The sequence below is a fragment of the Branchiostoma belcheri genome, unplaced genomic scaffold (genome assembly GCF_001625305.1).
Source record: "Branchiostoma belcheri isolate BF01 breed outbred unplaced genomic scaffold, Haploidv18h27 scaffold23, whole genome shotgun sequence".
NCBI classification, from domain to species: domain Eukaryota; kingdom Metazoa; phylum Chordata; class Leptocardii; order Amphioxiformes; family Branchiostomatidae; genus Branchiostoma; species Branchiostoma belcheri.
In genome coordinates, this window is record NW_017803824.1 from 814,730 (window position 1) to 836,874 (window position 22,145).

Genomic DNA, 22,145 nt, shown 5'->3' on the forward strand with positions numbered 1-22,145 from the left:
ACTACTTCCTGTGTGCTAAATATAGTTTCGATGAAAAAAACAAATTAAATGTACGAAGATTGTGTGTAACGAGTCGCTCTGTGTGATATAGCTAGTTGCCGCCGCGCCGCGTGCCTGTGAAGCTGGTGTGTTACGCCGAAGGGCGGTTATACCGGCTATACAGATACAGATACAGATACAGAAATTAAATGTTAAAGGAGCCTTTCGAAAATGAATGAAGATTTTGATGACAATCTGGTAGGCAAGCACATACACATAGGCAAAAATCATACTCATTTTAGATAATCATTTTGTCTGTTATAATTTGTTTTCAAGCTGTAATTTTCCGAAGCCCATTCTCTTGTAGCTTGATCGATCCGAACATCGATGTCATTACCTAAACTACTTTTTGTTAAGTCGTCAGAAACAAATTACATCAACCATGTGATCGATGCACACGATAGTTACGCAAGTCAGTCGATGTAGATGTAATAGCAGTAAGTGCTCAGTGTAAGCTAACGAAGCGAATATGATTCTCCATGTGAAACATTTTCTTTCTTAAGGTTTAGTGAAGTAGACAGCTGTAGACGCGTGGTCGTGAATACAGATGTGTGGCCTGCAACTGGGTGATCGCTACGGATGGTTGCAGACTGTAGCAACGATTATCAATACAACTGTGGCCGTTTTTGTCGTTTCACTTAAAACATATAGTTTGGGGCAGATTATCTGGTTTTCACGCTTCAGCAGAAAATGATCGCAGCAGAGTGTGGTGCATTCGTGCATTGACAAATTGTCGTATCATCAGTAATACTCGTCCCGTAACATGAAGTAACGGTTTGTTTTGAGTTATGAGACAACGGTTTATCCAGGTATTCAATCAAATTGTCACCATCAAAACCCAGAACATCGCAGGCAAAGGCTTCTGACTGATATTTGACGCAATGCGTCATTGAGGCACCCATTTATGTTTCAGCGATCCTGCCTCTGAACCAAGAGGTTTGGAGTTCGAATCCTGACTGTTGCCACTCATCCAACATACACGCTACTGGAAAAGGCCTCTTCATTGTACTTGTCGAAGACAGCTAGGGTATTTTCTCTGGTACAGTGGACCTGTAAATACACTGTGCATAGGAGTCTCTGTCACAAACAGTGGAAGAGTGGATATTCATTGAGCTAAATTCGATCGAGTTATCCACGCAAAAGATGCCTTGCTATAGGACGATCAAGTCTCTCCCCTGTCTATATAGTAGAAGGGATTCATTCCTTAAGCTAACTGACATCTCGCACACACAGTCGTCCCTCAGTAAGACATCTGGAGCCACATAGTTCCCGTTTAGAACTTTTATTCAGCCTGTCATACGATCAGTTTCGCCTGTGTGGCTTCTTCAAGTGCACAGAGGCTAATGACACAAGTGCATGAAGTTCTCACTTATATAAGTCTCTCCCCTGATCTGTCACATCCACTGACGAACACCAGAAGAGGGAATGACGCCATCCCGGCGACGTTCACAATACGTCATGCTACAGCTATTGCCATGCCTCGCGCCGCTTCCCCCGTCTTCTGCTCCGCCAAGCGACTCAAAGTTAATCAAATTTGGGCGCTAAGCTCACAGGTAATCACAGTCCGTGAATGATCTATCGTAGGGTGCAGAGTGGGTTTAATGGGGAAATGTAATTATAATGATGTCCGCCATGGTTAATGGAACGTCTTCGCTCCTCCAGAAAATGCACAGATGGCGCTACGGAATTTGAAAACAATTGGAATGTTTGAAACAACTTTGAAACAATATACAGAATATATATTTCTTCGTTACTGATGAGATAGCAGCGACAACTGAAAACGATCGGCTACGACTTTTCTTTGAGGGAAGGGGTTATACGTCACAGTCTGAATTCAGACAAAATCAAATCAAAGTTGTTTTTTTCACAACAATTGTCACAGGTACAATGTATGGCAAGTTCTTCAGAGGTGCAACATATTAAAATGATCATCTATCTAAAGCTTAGGTAGGTATCCTAGGTAAACTTTTCAGTGCAACACAGGCGTTTACAGGCAGCTGGCTGGACCAGTGTCTTGTCAGGCGAATGGGTTCAACTAGGTAAGCACAATGTCTACAACAGCGCGTGAAACATTATAAGTGGTAAATACATCGCCATATATAAAAGCTTTTAAAACTTTTCAATGCAATTCAGGCGTTTACAGGCAGCTGGCTGGATCGGTTCCCAATTTTGCGGCAATACCACCGACCGTGCATACTATTAGATCTTCCGGTAACATGTGGTGTCCGGTAACTTCATTAAAGGTCCAAAGCAAGAATGCCCTCTGCCTTCCCTGGAGATGAACCGCGTTATTTCATTTAGAGGATCCAGCTGCTCCATCTTACTCTAGGTCAAAGACACGCCGGACCGTGTGTCCAGGTAAACGCCTACTGTGTGCCAATAGGAAAGGATGGATTTTTTTAATTCAGAAACACAGTGATGAATACAAATAAAAAGATATGGACTAAGTGACTGCGAACTCAAGTTAGGTACAACTCATATTCTCGCAGCCACTTTTACAATGGAAAAAAGGCGTTTACAAGACGTTTAAAAAACTATGGATAGCATGAGTCAAACCTCCCATCCCATCCCAGAAGAAAAGAGAAGAGAAGAGAAGAGAAGGGAAGCATAGCAGGACACATACAACTAGATAGATTTATTTATCTGCATTTGCAGATAATATCTCAACTGGCCCTAGGGAATATGATCTTCTTCCCAATTGGCACTTTAAAGAATTCATGTTTGGCCGTCTGGTGGTAATTAAGTGCAGTGCAGTATTTATGTAGTTTTTACCACACTTGTACCCAAAAGGTACTCAAACTATAGGTAGACCTATCCCAAAGCAAGTCAAAAGCAAAGAAGCCGTGGTACCACTCATCATATATCTCAACATATATATGTCTAGACAGTTTAGTTTCTTTCACTAATAAAACAGATCTCTTCTAGCAACAGGGAGAAATTGAGGAACTCGCATCTGCCTGTGCAGCAGCCAACCGAGACAGCTTCAGCACTTTCTTAAATATTTCTTTCCCAAACGCAGACCTGTTGCACTCATTTTCGGCTGAGACTCTGACAGCAAATTTCATTACCGCAGAAAATACACATCTATACGCGAAGAAGTTAGTGATAGGAGTCGGGAGAATGCCAGCCCTGAAGGTTGATGGATAGTCTCGAGGAACATGTCCCAGTAAGCAGTATCTTTTAATAAACTCTAAGCCATCCCTATACATCCCTTATCTCTTAACCATATGGCAGGTAATTTACTGCAACCCCGGGCTCTGCCTCTTACGGTTATCGCACGGTACAATGTGATGTCGTCCCCTGCAGGCCATCTGAAGTAGGTCACAACTACTGGGAGGTGGTCGAAAAAGTAATCTTCGATTTAAATTGACTTAGTGGAAAACTTAGGGTAACTTTCGTCAAACGCATCTAACTTGTCCATGTTTAAATCCTTTTAGATAATATCCTAAGGCGCCATTTCAAAAAGAAAGACTCCCCGCCGACAGCTATTCTCCAATCGTAAACCTCCTTACTGACATCATGTCGTTAGGAATTAGGTCGAGAGGAATTTCCCAGAACACTATAAGAAGATTACAAACATAAATCAGCCAGCGATTGTTCATGGGCCACAGTACATCTAGAATACTTTAAAGTTTTGAAGTGCAATGTTAACTCGTTACTTAAGTAGTATGGGCGACAATGAGCAAAGTATACTTTTATGGTGTGCAAGTCTGCAGACCACTTGCAATTAACTCTTCAGCAATATCTGACCAAAGGCATCTAATGGATAGACCTTGAACCACTGGCAGCAATTCTAAAACGTACTAGATAATGCAGGTATGAGGTTGACCACATAACCGACCTTACTTTGCGGCATAAAGCTTTAAAGGTATGTCCAAAAGGCAATCATCTGCCCGTTTGAAAAGTACTACAGTTACACAAAATGTGCGCTCAGTGTGTGCCTGACATTAGCGTGAAACGACTTTTTAGCAAAGATATGGCTCAGGTCCGTGAGGTCGAATAACAAAGACATCGCTTTACGCTGCTCAAAGGGCGAGTGAGGTATGAAGGCTTAAGATCAAAAAGATACTTCTTGCTAAGTGCTTCATCATTGGGAGTTCGACTTTAAGGATTAAGGCGAGTAACATCAGTATTGGCTAAGTGCGGGAAGTCAATCTACTCTCGGCTGCATGAGCTCGGCCTTTGCCCTGACAAGTCTATAAGGAAATTTCGGGGTGCGATGGAGTGTTTCAAATTGCAGCAAGCTGCTGATCCCAACAAATCACCAGCGCGACGTTTTGCTGGAAGTACGGCTTCTCTCCCTCCCCGAGGTTACGTTTCCATTACGGTGTAGGATTCCTCTGTGTAATTCGGAGAAAAAGCTATTAACGAGGTATCTTCTCATCTCAGACCATTAGGCGCCATTTCAGAAGACAGATCAAGCCATGTCCTTTTGGGTATCATACAGGGTAATTTTGGAAGGTCGGGAAACAAATTAGCTTGCATGTTAACGTTTAGGTCGGAAAGTTGGGGCGAAATCTATAGCTCTGGGCTGTGTAATGTGGTGCAGTAGGATTACCTGACTGACCCGCGTGGTTAATGTGGTTTTAAAGGTTTACCATGGAGAATAAAGAAGTGCACTTGTATAGAACTGTCCTGGTCGTCGCGGATTTAGCAGAGTTAGCTGGATTTATCGATGTCCTGATCCAGTGAAATGGATATCTTGCTACGATCAATGCCATTAATCAAATCATACTAGGACGACAGGGTGTTGGCCCGTTTGCAATGTGGAAAGAAAGTGTGCATCGCAAATATGGTGCTAACGATTCTATACGCACGAGTTTCGCAAAGGAAGACAACCACTGGACTGTACAACCAACCAAACATTACAAACTCCGGACACTATCGTAATAAACTCTGGGCACCAAATTCGTATCCTTGTATTATGTACGTATGTGTGCGTGTATTTATGTATGTATGTATGTAACGTTATGTATGAATAATTTTCAGTACCATATTATGTTCCTTTGCATATGTATGGCATGTCTATGCCTTTACTTGAGGCAAGGACGTTACATGTATATCCTCATTTCATGCGACTACATGTACAGTTAACATCGTTCTGTCATGCAATATACAGCAATGTGTACATCAAGGTTGAAATGGAAAGACCACAACAGAAAGCTAACAGAAGATGATGTATTTCAAAATTTTATGAATCTATTTGAAACTTATAATTATCATGCTGTGTGAGCTGGAGACCTATTAACACATTTAGTTCATGTTCCTGTATGTTACTTGATTGTAAAGCTCTTAGCTGTCTAAGAGAATAAAGTTGAAAAAAAAACATCGCTCTGTCAATATGACCTACCTTCGGCGTCGTCGTACAGGTATGTGAACATCCTCCACTTGTATCGTTTGCGGATGACGTCATAGACGGCGGGAACGATGTTGGGCCTGATGCTGAGGACGAAGCCGGTGGTGTTGGGCAGGGCCGGGTAGCTGGTGGTCACGTAGGGTACCTGTGGGATATATGCGCCGACCTGTTTCAACTGCATTTAAATATGTTTTACAGATGCATTGCTATTTCTGTGTAATTTGCTCTATATGAACCCGTTATTATGTACTAGAAAGGTAACATTGCACATTGTTTACCTTCGCATACTTTTGCCTTTACAGAGTGGAGGAACGGAGCGGAGACACAGCGTTCACGGATGGATTCCAGGCTAGTCTAAATCCCTCCTACTATAAAATTGCAACATTATGTAACCCAACACCAGTTACCATGGTGAGAGACAGTCTGGTTGACCAGGTCAAAGGAACGAATGAAGAAGAGGAAACTGTGCAAAAACAACATGTCTTCCAAACATGATAAATCTGAATGATGACTCACCCTCAGGCTGGTGCAGTAGGACTGCATCGTGTTCATGCAGGACACGTCGTTCATGCCGAAAATGGCGTACACTCCGTCACCGCCTCTGCCGAAACTCGAGCACACTGGAGGGACAAGAAGTTTTAAAAATCCATGAGCAGCAAGAAAAACAACAAACAGAAGTGATGTAGGGACCCCCACGAGGCCCATTTTTAAACTTGTCCTAGGTCTTCGCAACGGTAACCTGCCTGCCAAAAATCATGGACATCGGATCGGACCATGTCTTCAAGACCTATGTCGCATAGTCTACCACGCTATAACAAAATGATTTCATAGCCTTCTGACGAAGGCAAATAGTATTGTGTCAATTATCAAAGGCATCCAATGCAATTTCAAGCAGCAAAACTGGATTTTTAAAGTCAGCTTTCCAGTACCATGGTATGTTTTTTTTTTTAAGTTTAAAATAATAATGTAGGAAGTAGCAAAAATACTACGTGGCAGACAGAAAACAGTTCCTTGTTTTACATCGTAATTAATATATAAGCCGGCTCTATCTAATTTCAAGCATTTTGAAATATTCGCCTAGATAGTGAAGCGAAATATTAGCAAAATCGTCGAACACCAGCCAACTCAGCCGACTTTGCTCCAACCTAACCATGGTTGGTGGGCGTTCGGCTAGTGGTCGGGAGGTTCTCTCATCTATGCTCGGACCGCGATAGTGTTTCCAGGTCAGGCAGTAATTGAACACAGGGTGGTCCAGGCGAAAGGACACCTGGTGCTTTTCCAACCTGGGAATTAAATCATTACAGCGGCCAGAACCTAGCTGGAAGATAGAGAGGCCTGCCATCGCCTTGTAGGTCAAGTGTGATTTACACTTCTACCCTCTGCCCCCTGGGTCCCGTAATTCAGACAATGGGTTGAACTATGAGTTTTTAAACATTCATCTTGTGTGTTGTATGTTTGTTGTAAGCACAATAGAGATTTTAAGTTTCTCTAGTATGTTTCAACATTGTTAAAAAGGATCTACTTTAAATTTGTTCTAAGCACACTAGATACGATTTTCACGTTCTTTAGTATGTTTTCATATTTTAGAGAGGATCTACCTTCTAATTCTGTCTTTGATTCTGTTTATGCATTGATTTCCAGACCACGATTTATGCATATAGGGGAAAAAGAATAATCACACCATGAAATACAACAGTTACTGTTATGGTGATTAATAGAATGTGGTTTGAAAGATTTCCTGAGATAGTAACTCGAATAATGACGGCCAATATCACAGCCGAACACGCGTATAGGTACATGCCTGCACACGATAGCGGCTGTTGACTATGCAGAACGTGGTGATATATTGACCATTGCGGCCAGTAGAGCTGTACACTACATGGACACGGTACATCGATCCGTGTCGTTCGGTGAATTCCTCATCAAGCTCACACTGCCGGGGATATCCCGGACTCTGGCGAGCGGCCAGGTCGGACAATAGGCACTTGCGGTGCTTCAGTGGTCAGTAACACCATTTCGGGTCAGGAGGTCGTGAGAGAGCACCGTAGCCTGATTGTGGTCACAATAGTAGGCGGTGGGGTCTGTAGGGTTACGACCATCAGCTGAAAAGCACTCAGAATCGGTCCAGAGAAAATCCATGAATGTCCTACTTGTTAAAAAAAATTCCTGAACACCTGGTTGTCACCACAAAAGTAGGTAGTGGGGTCTGTAGGGTTACGACCATCAGCTGAAAAGCACTCAGAATCGGTCCAGAGGAAATCCTCATGGTCTCAAGTGCTCAAGGATGTCCTACTTGTTAAACAAAATTCCTGAACACCCCCTCCTCCCGTTACATACAAATAAACTTACATGACCAGAAACATGAAATGTTCAAACGAACATTATTTTGTGAAGCTACTTGTACCAGAATTTCAAGCAACAGGAATCGTATTCTAAAATCTGAGCGCTATTTCTTAACTGAAAGAAGTTCCCATCATCCTGTTCCTCTATTCCGAATTCCTTGATCTACCTCTTTACCTGTAATTGCCACATTCCTACAGTGTTGTCATTTGTAAAGCAAACTTATCCAGGAGCCAGGGAATTCAAAAGTCTACCTGTCATCCACACATTACGTGCAGATAGCGAAAAACAAGACGGAGGCGGAAGCCAGGAAAATCCAGGGGAAATAGCCAGAAGTATAGAACACATATGTATAAATCTTCAAATTCCCAGAGGTGTAAGAAAACGGTAATTAAGTGGGGCCCTGTAAGGAAGAGCGAGAACCTCACGGGCTGGAAATCCATCCCAAATCCGGTAAGCGAGTGGCTGAGGAAGACCCATTAAGGTACAGGCTCCTGGTGGGACCGCGATATCCGGGAACGTTGCACGGCTCTGATAAAGAATCACTGGGAGATGTGAGCTGGAGAGACAGGTACATTTTTCAGAGCACCCCGTGTGGCTAAACATAAGACGAAGAAGGATCTTGCGTACCGGCAACGGAGCTTTGGTAGATACTGAGACAAAACTAGGCAAAAAGGACATGTGCTTCCGCCTCAGGCAGAGCAGTTCACTTTGATGTACGCCGGAAACTCTCTCTACTCTGGGCTCGGTGCCAGTAACGACACTATTCGTGTATCCGGGCTGACCAATTGCAGCTTTATGATCCACATTTAACGACCAATTTGAGCGTTTAGCAAAGCCTTAAATATTGGATATTGGACATAATCTCTTCATATAGCAATATATAGTAACGCGAACATATTGTTACGGACCTCTCCTCATAGTCTGTAAACGACTTTTGCTTCCATTCCAACTGTGATCTACTTCAGCAGCGTACGTACGAATTTCCTCCAACAATGTGTTGGTGAGATCAACGACCCATTTACAAATGTGATTAAAGACCCCTCACTTGTGAATCCTTGCGAGGCGGACAATTTCTCCCAAGACAAAATTACATCCATGCCTCCATTAACACACCATTTCCCAGTGCCATAATTTTCCCGTTCCAACTATTCACCCTGCTATATGTCAAAATGCTGTGTGTCAAAAAAGTCATATTCTTCAGGCAGAACTCATGTAATCTGCGTAAAATGTGAGGTAAAGATCATTCTTGGACTTTCTCGAGCTTCTCCACGTACTCTCGAGTTCCTGAAAGGTGGATCAAACTTTTGCGAGCATTCTGAGGGCTGGATTTGTCAGGGTTCAATGAGTTGTAAACGTTAAACTCTCTACCGAATCTACTGTCCGATTCATGGATGTGTACATGCAAGCAGCAGGGGGTGACTTGACAATGATGAGAGGCCGTAAAAACATATCTCCCGTCCCGGAGGCAACTAGTTAAGTTACGGCAAGATATATATCAATGTAGAGTGTAGTGAGATGCAGTGAGAAGATGCATACGTGTGATTTTCAGGAGCCTATCATTATAATTAGTTGATGTGTACTTGGTGCCGTGGCCGAATACCTATTCTATCATGTTTAAAGTTAAAACGTTTGATCCAACACGAAAAGTTCTATCACTCTGGTCTTCTTTAGTAGACTGACCCAGTGAGGCCTGTCACGTGGCTTCTTTGAAGTGTGACGTCAACACTGGATCAAAGGTATCTGTAGACCATGTCCGCCCCCGTCGCGGTTAAGGTACCTATTCTATCAGTATTATTACTTTGACGGGATACCTCAGAACGTTGGGGAGTCCAATTAAACCCAGCGTTGCCTGTCTTTGGTACGATCTTTTCAAGCCTGCGGACGAAGCGACTTGGGAAACATTGGACGTGACACAACGAACCGGCCGCATCCTTTATTTCACATTCTGGCAGAAAAACCATCAGCTGAGCAATACATTTCCCTGCCCAGAAAGCCATAACGAGAAGCTCGGGCTATTATTCCCCTATGGTGAGATAACGAGCCATGGACTTATATTTTATGACTCCTTCTGTAATGGTGCTATTAACGTTACTAAGATGTCTTAAAGGGTCGTAATTTGCCAGACGCTCTTTAGCAGCCTCGCGTTGGCCTTCATATCTTAATAGCCATGCCGGCAGATGATGCAATCGTCGCTATGAGCTGCAAAGCTGTCAGGACGATTTACGGTTGTTACGTGGTTCAACCAAAACAACGCACGCACGGACGGGCACCAGTACGTCATATGCTGCGGAATTGAAGGTCAATGAGCAAGCAAAGCTTGCAGCTGCAACCTTGAATCTGGCTTTGCAGGCTTTATTCCACCACAAATTCCGACGTGTAAGATGTATGAACAGCCTCGGCAGTAATAGCGAGATCGGCCGATGATTGTGCTCCTGGTGACGAGAAGGTCGGGAATCATTGTCCGTTAATACACCCGCGCTGTCATCCGTACAATGGTTATTTCTCGGCAACAGACATAGATGTAATACGCCAGAGATGGTGTGTTAAGTACGCCCCTATACCCATCCATATCTGCCCCTCCCCCTTCCCAAGGTGATCCCCACTACATGTGTGGAGAAGAAGTTGTTGGATTAATGACACCAGCCGCAGCATACCGCATCATTGAGTGCGGGGTAACGGCGAGGTAACTCTCCCGGGGCTGTCGATATTTCATTTCCTCGCCCAGAGAGGAGATGGTAGGCAGATACCGGCGACTGACGGCGCACAGATAACTCTTTCGTCAGCGTTTCCGCCGCGTGTGCCGCGCATTTGTACACCTTAGCGCTTCGTTATCCATTCATCATTCAACTACTACTGGGAGCCTTCTAATGGGCTGCCAGATTTTACCTGTTATGTAAAATGCCAAAAATGTTGATTCATTACGTTCTAACTCAGACTTATAGCAGAACCTGCGCAGCACAGACTGTAACTCACGTCCGCAGAATGCCAAATGCTACCTTCTATTATCCATGCAATTGTTACGAAGGTGGTTATATGCAAGTCTAAAGGCGCTTAATGAGTGCACGGATCGCCCTTGGACGCATCTCTCATTATCGATATTCGATACACTTAGCGAAATGTCAAGCTTTATATGGAGGCGAAATATCACTTGCGCTCGAGATAAAGAACATCAAAAGCCTTCACGTATCTGTGATGTTTTTTTATGTTAATCCCTTACTATCAGAGCATATCATAATTAGCCCACGACGCTTACATAACCTTAGATCTTCCACAACTAATATTGTATCGGTCGGCAAGCAGTATTACTCCAGGGGTTTTGATCTTGTCTTGCGATTTGTTTCTGTATCTGTATCTATATAGCCGGTATAACCACCCTTCGGCGTAACACACCAGCTTCGCAGGCACGCGGCGCGGCGGCAGCTACCTATATCACACCGAACGGCTTGTTACACTCAATCTTTGCACATTTGATTGCAGGATTTGTTATAAGACAGAAAGGGTAGAAAATGTCTAAAGCGCAGTCTACGTAAGCTACGTTGACCACACTTTGCTATATGGTTCTCATAGCTCAAGGCACATGTAAGAACATCGTGATCAAAACAAACTACAGAGCCGTGACATGTCTGCGTGCATTGTCTCACTGATAAGTGGTGAATATATATTGTGTGAATACTCATAACATACAGATTATCTTCCCGGCAACAGGCCATGTTCAACACGTTATTAGACTTTTATCGAGGAAGATAAGCATCAGCATGAGAGAAGAGAATATATGTTTCACCGCCAGGCAATCAGAGATAGAAAACTAAAAAGCATCCCCCGCTGATCGAAAAGAGACTCTGCCATCGGAAACGGCGTTATTCATGCAGATCAATCATGCTGTCCCGCAATCCTCTCTTGATTTGTTGGTAATAAGGTAGAAAGCTGGGGAATCTCGCATCCCTCTTCCTAATCACCCCTGTCGCCTTGTCTGTCGTGCTGTGTTCCCGGATTAATATTCCAGCGCCGGCCGCGCCAGTGTTCCCCGTGTGTGGCATCATTGCATCATGTGTTTCCCAAATCCCGGCACCTACAACGGTCGATTGAACAACGGCGGCGGTGGGCGCAATCTTATTAATAAAGAAAATTGCTCCGCGATCCCCACTGGGAGTGCCCATATTAACCGACCCGGCAACAAATCAGACACATAACAACAGCAACAAGATTACATGCCAGAGATTTGGAGAGGAAAGTTTGATGATATCTGTCCCAGAGTGCGGGTTAATATATGTTATTTGGTGATGTCACGTAGCTAAGAGTAGCTGGCAGCTCCGCCGACCTCCTAGGTAACTGTAATAAGGAGACAATTGCCGGCAGCGGCTGCAGTAAGAGGCGCCATATGGTGTGTGGAGATAGCTAGTTAGCGCAGCTTCCTTGCCACGCCGAATGTAACGCCATGGGTTCCGCCTCCGCGGGTGGTTCCTCTGTTTATAATGACGGAATTCTCCAGCGTTCCCCAAACCCCCGCCTCTGGAAGGCGGCTGGGTCAATAAAGGATGAACTGTTTAGCCGTCTTGCTGAGTTGCATGCATCAAATGGACGACGTAATGACTATACGGCTCCTGTAGCTCGCCGCGCTTATAATGCTATGTTATGCACGGTATGAATTGGTCACAATAAAACATTAACACAGGGCGGTTTGAGTATGATGTATGTCCGTAATTTTCTCCAACTAGAGGAACATTAAAGATGCATGTCTGTGAACGGAACAACACCACAGTTGCTCAATAATAAAAGAAGGCATTAATTGCTCAATACTAAAAGAGGGCATTGTAAGAAATATATATTTTTATATAGATGCTCGCATTAATATATCGAAATGCATTGTCCCTATAACATTACAAGTGGGCATTGTAAGAAATATATATATATTTCTTACAATGCCCACTTGTAATGTTATAAATATATATATATTCTCACATTGATATAATCGAAATGTATTATCTATCTTCTGCGTATTCGTATTCTAAATCATTCTATCTTTAGAAGACTAGCTACGTGGACTTGAGTAGACAAGGCGAGATTAGCTTCTATGGTAGACGCAATTAGCGTCCACCGCTATGATTGTATTCTGCCCCGCACCCCGAATCTCACGTCAGATTCATTTCCGTATCTCTAACGTTGCACGTACATGTAGTCTGATAAAGGTTGACAGACAAGGCATTAAAACGCCCACTTCTGACGCTACACGTTACAAAACAGACTGTAATCCTCGACCTTGTGAAAGATAACGATGAGCAATTTCTACATGTGGACGTAAATATGGGGAAAATTCGCCGCTGGTGTGAGTTCGCCTCGACCAATAGTTGCCGAACTGAAAGCATAATGTAAACTTTGATGAAACAGCGGCCGCCTGGCGTATGCAAATATCGCAAGAAGCTCGCATTGAGCGGAAGTGCGGAGTGGAACACGCTGTCGCAAAGAGTTAGTTGTGTAACGGTTAGGCGTGACAGTGTGATATAGCCAGCTGCCGCCGCGCCGCGTGCCTGCGAAGCTGGTGTGTTCCGTCGAAGGGCGGTTATACCGGCTATACAAATATAGATACGGACAGTCTTCATCATGTACCTACATTGGTATTTGATACAATTATCCCTATAACATTACAACTAGATGGCATGACAAATTACTTTCGCATTCCGACTCGGTTGAAGTAAGCATTTACTATGTTGCATGTTTCCTGGCGATAAATTGCTTTGGAACGTAGCGGCGGATGTATATGAGTGGAACTTCGTGCCAGCTGGATAAAATACGTGTGCACAGCGTGGTGGCAACTCTCCATGCTTTTTACATGTCTTTCACGCCTTGTCGGGTATCTGGTCCACACGGAGTTTCCGTGTTTTGAAGAGGTAGTCTCCACCAGACTCCTTTGAAGGCTGAATAAATAGTAGAAATCGGCCTAACAAGGGGATATAATTGGCCAGAGGAGTTTCCCGGCCAATTGGATCCTCTGGCAAATGACATCCCCTTTTTAGGCCGATTTTTACAATTTATTCAGCGTGCAAAGGAGTCTGGTGGAGATTACTGAAGAGGTACTGGTGGTGCAAAATGGGTACCGGTATTAATGAATTAGCATATACGACAAACTGTAATTTAGGATGGTTTTCTGCCACTCATACAACACAAAGAACGTCTTTGTCAGTAAAAAGCTCTTATTAGAGAATGAAGTATGTTTGCGTATCCATGTCCCGTTGGGGCTAAATGCTGCAAACCAGGTTAGCTACAAAACAGGAAGAGGGAAATTATACTATTTATTTGTCTATTCCTACGATTTACATGCATCTTCTCTCTTCTTGAGACATTTGTAGACAAATTTACATCGTAGATAACTGAAAAAATTACATGTAATAACATTTATCTAATATTAAAAAGCAGGCCCAGCAATGGGTTCTGAATCAAGATGGTGGACAGAGAATTGGTATATATCTAAGAGCGCTATCAAAACACAAACACGAAAGTGACCTGCAGGACATTTCTATATCTAATTATCAATTATCAGTAGCATGTGCAGTAGGTACACAAAATACATATTGCTCAGCAGGTTTTAATGAATACAATGCTTCTGGTCAGGTCTGGAAATTCCTGCCGAGGCAATCAGACGTTATGTCCATGGGATATCATTAGGAGACCGGGGCTTGAAAGGTCAATCCGAACCAGATTAGAACACCTCTGGGGAGGGGAAACCTAATACAGCAGAAAGGTCCATGTTTCTGCCTGCCCCAGTAATTGAGAACGATCGTTAATGTACAGGGTATTCTACATGCAAAAGATAATAGAGGCTCTCTTGAAGGCATGGAGGCAAGAATTTTGTATAAGATGGAAACTACTTTGATGTATGATTTTATTTGATTTCAAACTCCTCGGGCAGATGCCCTGTTGTGACCTTTGGTATATTGTTATTTTCCGTATGCAAATAACATCGAATGTAAAACGAGGATGGCAATCTTTTTAGTTTCCTTACATAGTGACGTAACCACGGGAAATTTGCATTGGTTTTCTAACTCTAATTTGCATTGGTTTTCTAAATAAACAGAAGTAAGCCTTGATGCTACCTTCTTGGTGAAGGTAAGAAATTGTTTTTTTTTAGCATCAAATGCGTGAAACAGAGCGGGTAGTGCCTTCGTCAGAAAGGTGACATACATATTACGTTTAATGGCTATTTTCTGTCTATGTTGAATAATAGCCGTCAACTCATAATAAATCCAAAGCTTTGACCTTGTCGCTTGGCATTAGGTGTATTGTTTCAATATGTCGTCATAGATATAAATCATTTGTTTTATAGGTCATTCGCACTTCGTTTTAGCTGATATCAATCTACCATTGCCAGTGGGACCAAACGCCGGTCCAAGCAGGGAGCATTCTTTAATTAAACAAGTGAGACTGCCCTAGATGTGTTAGAGATGTCGTCCGTCATGCTAAACAGAGTATTCCCCCGGTGAAAGCGATCGGCCCCGCCCAGGTTGTAAACTGACATACATACTCATAATGGCAGATGCATATGTTATAGGGATAAAGTCCCTCAGGGTTTGGATGGTTATTTTTTGTGAACCGTACATACTAATAAGTAATCTCCAAGCAGATCCCTCTCGGTGGTAAAAAGACAGCATCAAATTGGCCAGGCAGTATCCATTAGCCAGAGAAGGTCTGCGGCCACCGACGGGGTTGCGACAAAAAAAAAGGCCATATGTAAAAAGCTAACGATCATTCCCCCACAACCTCTGCTTGGAGAGTAACTAATAATGGCAGATGCATATGTTAGGGATAAAGTCCCTCAGGGTTTTCGATGGTTATTTGTGAACGGTGCTCAAATGTCTGGATCTGTATGACAGGGATCTGTGTAATGTTGAGGTCACATTTCCCAACCGGGGCCCGGCCGGGCTGTTTAGCTTAACGAAAAAAATTTCAATTGATATCAATAATATACACAGATAATACCCATTATTAGCTTTTTCAACTTTTGTGCTTTGTTGTCTTTTATATAATACTTTTCGTTCCATAAGACTGCCCGGCCGGGCCCCGTTTTGGAAATGTGACCCCAGCATAACATCGGGATCTTCCATGTTACCGGCTGTGTTTGGGTGCTCTGTTCAGTCTTCCATCTTGTATTATCGCAAGTAAGTAAGATGTAAATAGCATGACCGATGATGATGGTATAATTATGTCATGCAACCACCATATATGGGCATACATGACATAATTATAGCACCACAATCGGTCATGCTATTTATTTCCTTGCGATAAAACAAGAAGGAAAACTGAGCAGAACTATGTTCCATTATGAATAGCAAAGTTCTTTGATCACAACCATTTATTTTTCACGAGCCGACGTTTCGATGACCGTCTGTCATCTTCATCAGGGCAATTCTGACTGGTTTGCTGTGCACTGACACTAGATGTTACATAGTGCATAGTGCACTAAATGTGTTACATGGTTCACAGTGCACTTAAGCTAGTTTTTACTGTTAACAATGCATTTCGGAACGTAGTGTAATTGTGACATACATACTAGGCAATGTTACATCATAGGGACATATGCGGTTCCAAATGTAAAGTGTTTCTATATATAATATAAAGTAATGGCTGTGATCAAAGAACTTTGCTATTCATTTGTTGACCAACCTTTATTTTCGGATATGTTCAATTATGTAATGTACGCCCATATATGGTGGTTAATGTTTTACATGACTGAGATATGCCATCTACCGCTAGATGGTGCATAGTAATGGAAAGGTTGCGTTACACAAGTTGATTGATGTAAATGGAATTCTTATCTGTAAATCAACTTTTGTTTGATAGATTGCCAAAACAATGCCAGTTTAGATACAGTGCCAGAATATTGTCCTTGGAACTGTAATCATGGAATTGACTTGGTTATTGGCTGCACCAATTTTGTTTGCGTGTTAATGGAGACCTGGCTACATTGAATATGTCGGCGGTGAAGGTTAGACATCCAGGTAATAAGATACGCCAAAAAACAGTTACTCAAGCAACTTGATATGATTTTGGAAACGGTCAGACGTTTCAGGTAGTATCCACTACCTTTCGTCAGTGACACTAAGAGACTGCAGAAGAATTGCTATAGTTGCTTTACTTACTAAATAAGGTATACCATCACCAGTTTATCTGACCTAGCAGTTTGCGAATGGCTGGAGGGGGGGGGGGGGTCAAATGAAGCAATAATTCATCCGATCAAACTATCGATTGTAAACCCCGAAACAGTCAGACACGAACACAGACAATCTCTCACGTGCCCCTAAGAGACGCCGAGAGTTCTCCTCGCTTTAACGATTTTAGGTTGAAGATTACCATATGTATGTTAAAATAGTTAATGACTACAAAAATATATTCGGTTTAGCGTTAAATAGAAAATTTCCTTGTTGTACTGTAAGTCTGTTTTGACACAAACATTAGAAAAATTATGTGAATTCATCTCCAGTTGCTTTAAAAAGAGAGAAGAAATCTTCAAGGCCTAGATTAGATAGAATGTATTCTCTAGTAGCTCCTACGACTTTTACGTTATTCTTTCATCCTTCCATCCTATGTATTATGTTACTCAGTATGATATACATGTAATACATCATACTCCAATTTATGCATTTATAGCAACATGGGCACGAACATGAAATTAAAGATTCAATATGGTATGCTAATTTTTCTCATTGTCAATCTAAAACTGGCTTGAACGTCACGATTGCTGATTTTACATGTATGTTGATAAATTCCTTCTAATGTTATATTAACGATTGTAATGCCTAAAATAACGTTTTATGCTAACTATGCTGTGCTATAATACGTTGTTAACCTGTCGTAATGTTCCGATATCATTTCAGCCTTTAGGCTGCCATCTTTGGGACACCGATGATACAAATGCAAGTAAACCATTGAAAAACAAAGGTCCAATGTATGCATTTAGCCCCATGGGCATGAACATGCAGAATAAAGATTCAATATGGTATGTTATCTTTTTCTCGTTGTCTATCTAAAACCAGCTAAGATATAATGATACAAAGATATATAGATTTAGCGTTAAATAGAAAATTTCCTTGTTTTACTGTGAGTCTGTTTTGAATATGGTATGTTAACGTTTCTTATCGTCTATCTAAAACTCTAAAACTAGCTTGAACGTGAGAACATGAGAAGGCCCTGACCTGCTTTGACCAGCTGGAAGCTGTCCGCCGTGTCCACGAACGTGGTTTTGTCCTGCAGGCGGAAGGGCGGCCATCCCCGCGCGCCCGGGTACGTGTCGGGGACGAAGAAGCGCCGGATGCTCATCCCCGTGTTCTTCTCCCCGTTGAAGCTGTCCAGACCGTACTTGAAGGCGCTCATCTCTTCCTCAGAACCTTTGGGCACGATAGCCCCTGTGGGAAGATGCGAGAGGAGAAAACAGATCAGAAAGACATGTTATATTGCTACATCCGTAGCTCATCTCTTCCTCAGAACCTTTGGGCACGATCGGCCCCGTGCTAAAATATCAGAGGAAGAAACAGAGTAGAGATCAGCAAGACATATTAATAGTATATAGCTACATCTGTAGCTCATCTCTTCCTAAGAACCTTTGGACACGATCGGCCCTACAGGAAGATACCGAAGTAGAAAACAAAGGAAAGATCAGCATCTTATTTGCTATGAATTCACCATTATGTAGATTATCCAAAATGTGATGCATTTTCTTAACACCTCAACTGAACTAATTGGGTCCTATTTTCGATTCCCAAACTATCTTCTACAGAAATCTACAGATTTCTTTACAATTTCTAGTACGGCGGTACGTATGCACACTCAAGAGTGCACTTGAATCTACCAGTGAGGCTTGTCGCGTAGTCATGTACATCCAGTAAAATCGGCCACCCGGGTTGACATTAAAACTGGTAGACCATAGTTATGGTATATATGATCATGGTGAATAAAAACATGGACTTTATGTAACAGAACAGATACGTGCACCCGAGTTAATACATATACATTTTTGACAGGTTTATCATTAAAGTTTACATATAGTGCCTATTTTCTTTTATTTTTAAGCTCTTAATTTAAATACTCTTTTTGCATTGATTACTAGTACTTTGGAGGCCTTCGACTAGTGGTTGGAAGGGATGTAGCCAAAATGATAGAGGGCATTTATGGTGTTTTCATGCATTGAATTTTAAAATGCTAAACTTAAAATTCAAAAACAATTACTTCCGGGATCCAGTGTACTTATTACACACTGCGGGCTATAGTGTTAACTCGTTGTTCCAAAAACGTCCCGCCGGACATGTGTTCTACCTATGATATCATTGGCAGCAACATGTAATCAGGGATACTGTTATTGATGGAGCTCTACTCCGGTACATTTTCAGAAGAGCTAGCCCGCTGCTTTGTTTTCCGAAACCACTCTTCTATGTACTTGTTATTCCGCCTGCCATAGAGCAGTCATTACTTCAGCACCAAGGACAGAACAGAACAATCCTGCTCCGCGAGAATCGACTCCATAAATGAAGTGACACGGACACGCAGTTAGTGCTTTCATTAATGGGACAATTTTATTCCCTCGCCAACCATCTGTCCTGATTGGAAACCTTGCTACAAGTCATTAAGGTCCTCGTATTTCTCCCGCCTAAGAATAGAAGGGCCTGAGAATCGGCTTCCGGATCTGCTGGCCGTGCTAATGTTGATGTAAGGCACAGCTGATCAAAGAGATCCCAGGCACTGATCAATATCTGCAGAAAATGAGACTCTCTTTTTCCGCGAATGCCTTACATACTTCAGAGAATTGGGTGACGTCAGAGGAAGCCCGGAGCTGTTGTGCCGAACACCTGGGAATCACTGTCTTGCGGATAGACACATCCGCTGATTCGATAAAGCATGGTACGCTACATATTCAGTGAGTGGCTGATCTTACGGGACGCCATCTTGAGATGCGCTTTTTTTTATACGCAGGTGCATTTCGGAATGAACTCGTGCCCTAGGTTAGAAATGAGACGTAAACAAGACGTTGACGTACCTAGGATGATCTTGTCTGGAAAGCCTCCGTCGGCGGGTAGTGTAGAGATGAGGAGGATGAGGAGGAACCGGGGAGGGGGCATCAGTCTTTCGGGTGCCATGTCTCTCCCTGCCGCGGGAAGGCATGCGTGTGCGCCCCGGTCCGTGGTTCACCCGCCCGTCTCTCCGGATCTTCTGTCTTCTGTCCTGACGAACTAATCCATCAATCCTTCCCACCACCGCGCCGTGCTGTGTGTGGGACGGGGGACAAGGCCGATGCTTAGTTGTTGAGGAATATTGTTCCGGATTGTTACGGCCTCGCATCGAATGTCTTTCATCACTCTTACGCTGTAAAACTGACCACAGTGCTTACATCAGTGGCACACGGATAGTACAAACGGGAGTGTACCTGTTCTCCCCGGCTGTATCCGGCATGCCTGCTCCCGGTACCTGCCCGTCCGTACACACCTAACGATAATGAGCTGTCAGCACTCACTGTGTACTCACTACGGTGGCCCCTGCAGTCGTGATAGGTTCATTTACATGGGCGCTTCTGCCGGGCATCTCTACAGCTGCAGCTCATGAATCTGCAATAAACGACAGAGGGAAGATACTACTGATTCTGCAGGGTGGACACCTATGGTTTCTGTATGTAGAGAGAATACAGTTTTGGCTAGCAGGTGTACGTGATTCTCCAGGCTAGCGGCGGGGGAGAACTGGGAACGGGACATCAGCATACACTCGGCGTCAGCGTCGGGCGCTGCCATTACTCAAGAGGGGGGACCTACAGATTTACAAACTAACCGATTGAGAAGACAAGTTTCTATGAAGGACGGCACTACTTAATTGAAAGGGTGGTGCATTTCAATGCCGGTATATTACTTCCTGCAAAATCACATGTAAAATCAAGCAATAAAAGCATACATAAAGACCTAGTCTTGACATAACACAGAACTAGGTTCCCGTATCTTAATTAACATTTTTATCTCTATTAATGCGAGTCTCTTCATTCGTAGATGTCAGAAAGGGAGAAAGGTACTCACTGTATACCTTGGGTGGATAATTTATAGTGCGATATCTCCCTAAAGGTTTACACCATTCAGTCGTGAGCACATTACCAGGAATACCTGCTCGTTATTCCTGATCTGGTATTTTGGTCAGCTTTTTCCTTAATCCTTGCCCCAGAGCGTTGGGAATCTATTGCTATAAAACTACAACCAACAGTAAGTTGTCTCTTGTATAAGGATTTTTTAAAATCAGAAACTCCGGAAATCACAAGGATTTTTTCGACTAAAAAGTCCGAAAATCATCGCACTTTCCATTGAAAATAATTGCAAGTACCCGGTTATTTTTAGCAGGTAGATTTCTCGCCTTGCGAATGCTGCATTTAGCGAGTTTGATAGATGTACCACTTAGATGACAAATGAACAAAGAAATCCCGCTAGACGCACCGTAGCCGTGATCTTTTCCTCAGCGTTATGGAAATCCCTGACGTGATGACGCTTGACGTAGTCCAAAAATCAATATGAACCTACAGAACAACTTCCTTCACAGACTTCCCAAAGGTTTAGTGCCGATGATACAGTCGTAAACTAAGATTTAAGAGTTCCGGGTTCATTATTCTTACACATAAAAAAAATCGGCAGGATAATCGCACGAAGGCCACCCCTGCAAAATTGGTATCGCCCCGTGAACAAACATTCAAGGTCAGTGTACGTCTCGCTAATTTCCAAATGTCACGTTGTCTTGTTTGCCGTTCAGGCTGTGTTTGAGTACGGTTATATCCTCGTGGGTTTAAATGCCGACAGCGCCACCATGCGACACACTTTTAAGTGCAGACTGACGCCATGGTGACACTTGGTTTTCCTAGGAACATATTAGTCCAACATCTCATGTGAAAATATGAGAAAATAAAAACATGTTGTACAGCAAGCTTGTCTGGTTAGGTTTAAACGGGTAAATGGGAAAAAAATGAGATCCAATCAGTGAAACATATTTTGATATAAGCAGCGACGTGAAGTCTAGACCTTTGTATGGTTTCAGTAATATGATCGAAAAGAGGGACAAGCACTACATTTCACTGCCTTCATTTAGGTGCTTAGTGTGAATGTTAAAGCCACATCTTGTTTACCATATGCCCTGAGGGTATATTCCGAGCTACTCCATGGCTTAACAGACTCAGTGATGCATCGAGCCATTGCCTATATTGCCTGCAAGATAACGGACTATGCGCCTTCATTCGTACACTTGTGAATCAAGTCTCAGTTCGTTTCCTTCGGGCAAAAAGGGGTAATTCCGCCTTCAACACGTAAGTGTCGACTACAAAGCCCCACCGCAAGCAGCGTAGGTAGTTACCACCTAAACGTAAACGTAATAGCTTTGCAAAAAGGTGTAAATCCTCTGCGATGGC

The 22,145-nt window shown here is 42.9% G+C and overlaps 1 protein-coding gene across 1 annotated transcript; it reads right to left on the reverse strand.

Moving 5' to 3' along the window:
• Positions 1-5,209: 5,209 nt before the first annotated feature.
• LOC109470731 (glutamate receptor 3-like) lies at positions 5,210-20,418 on the reverse strand. Its single transcript, XM_019769795.1, has 5 exons — positions 20,145-20,418; positions 19,758-19,984; positions 17,923-18,132; positions 5,912-6,015; positions 5,210-5,540 (listed from the first exon to the last, which is right to left on the reverse strand). The coding sequence occupies exons 2-5, from the start codon at positions 19,855-19,857 to the stop codon at positions 5,376-5,378; spliced, it is 579 nt and encodes a 192-aa protein (XP_019625354.1). The 5' UTR covers positions 19,858-19,984; positions 20,145-20,418; the 3' UTR covers positions 5,210-5,375.
• Between the last annotated feature and the right edge of the window lie 1,727 nt (positions 20,419-22,145).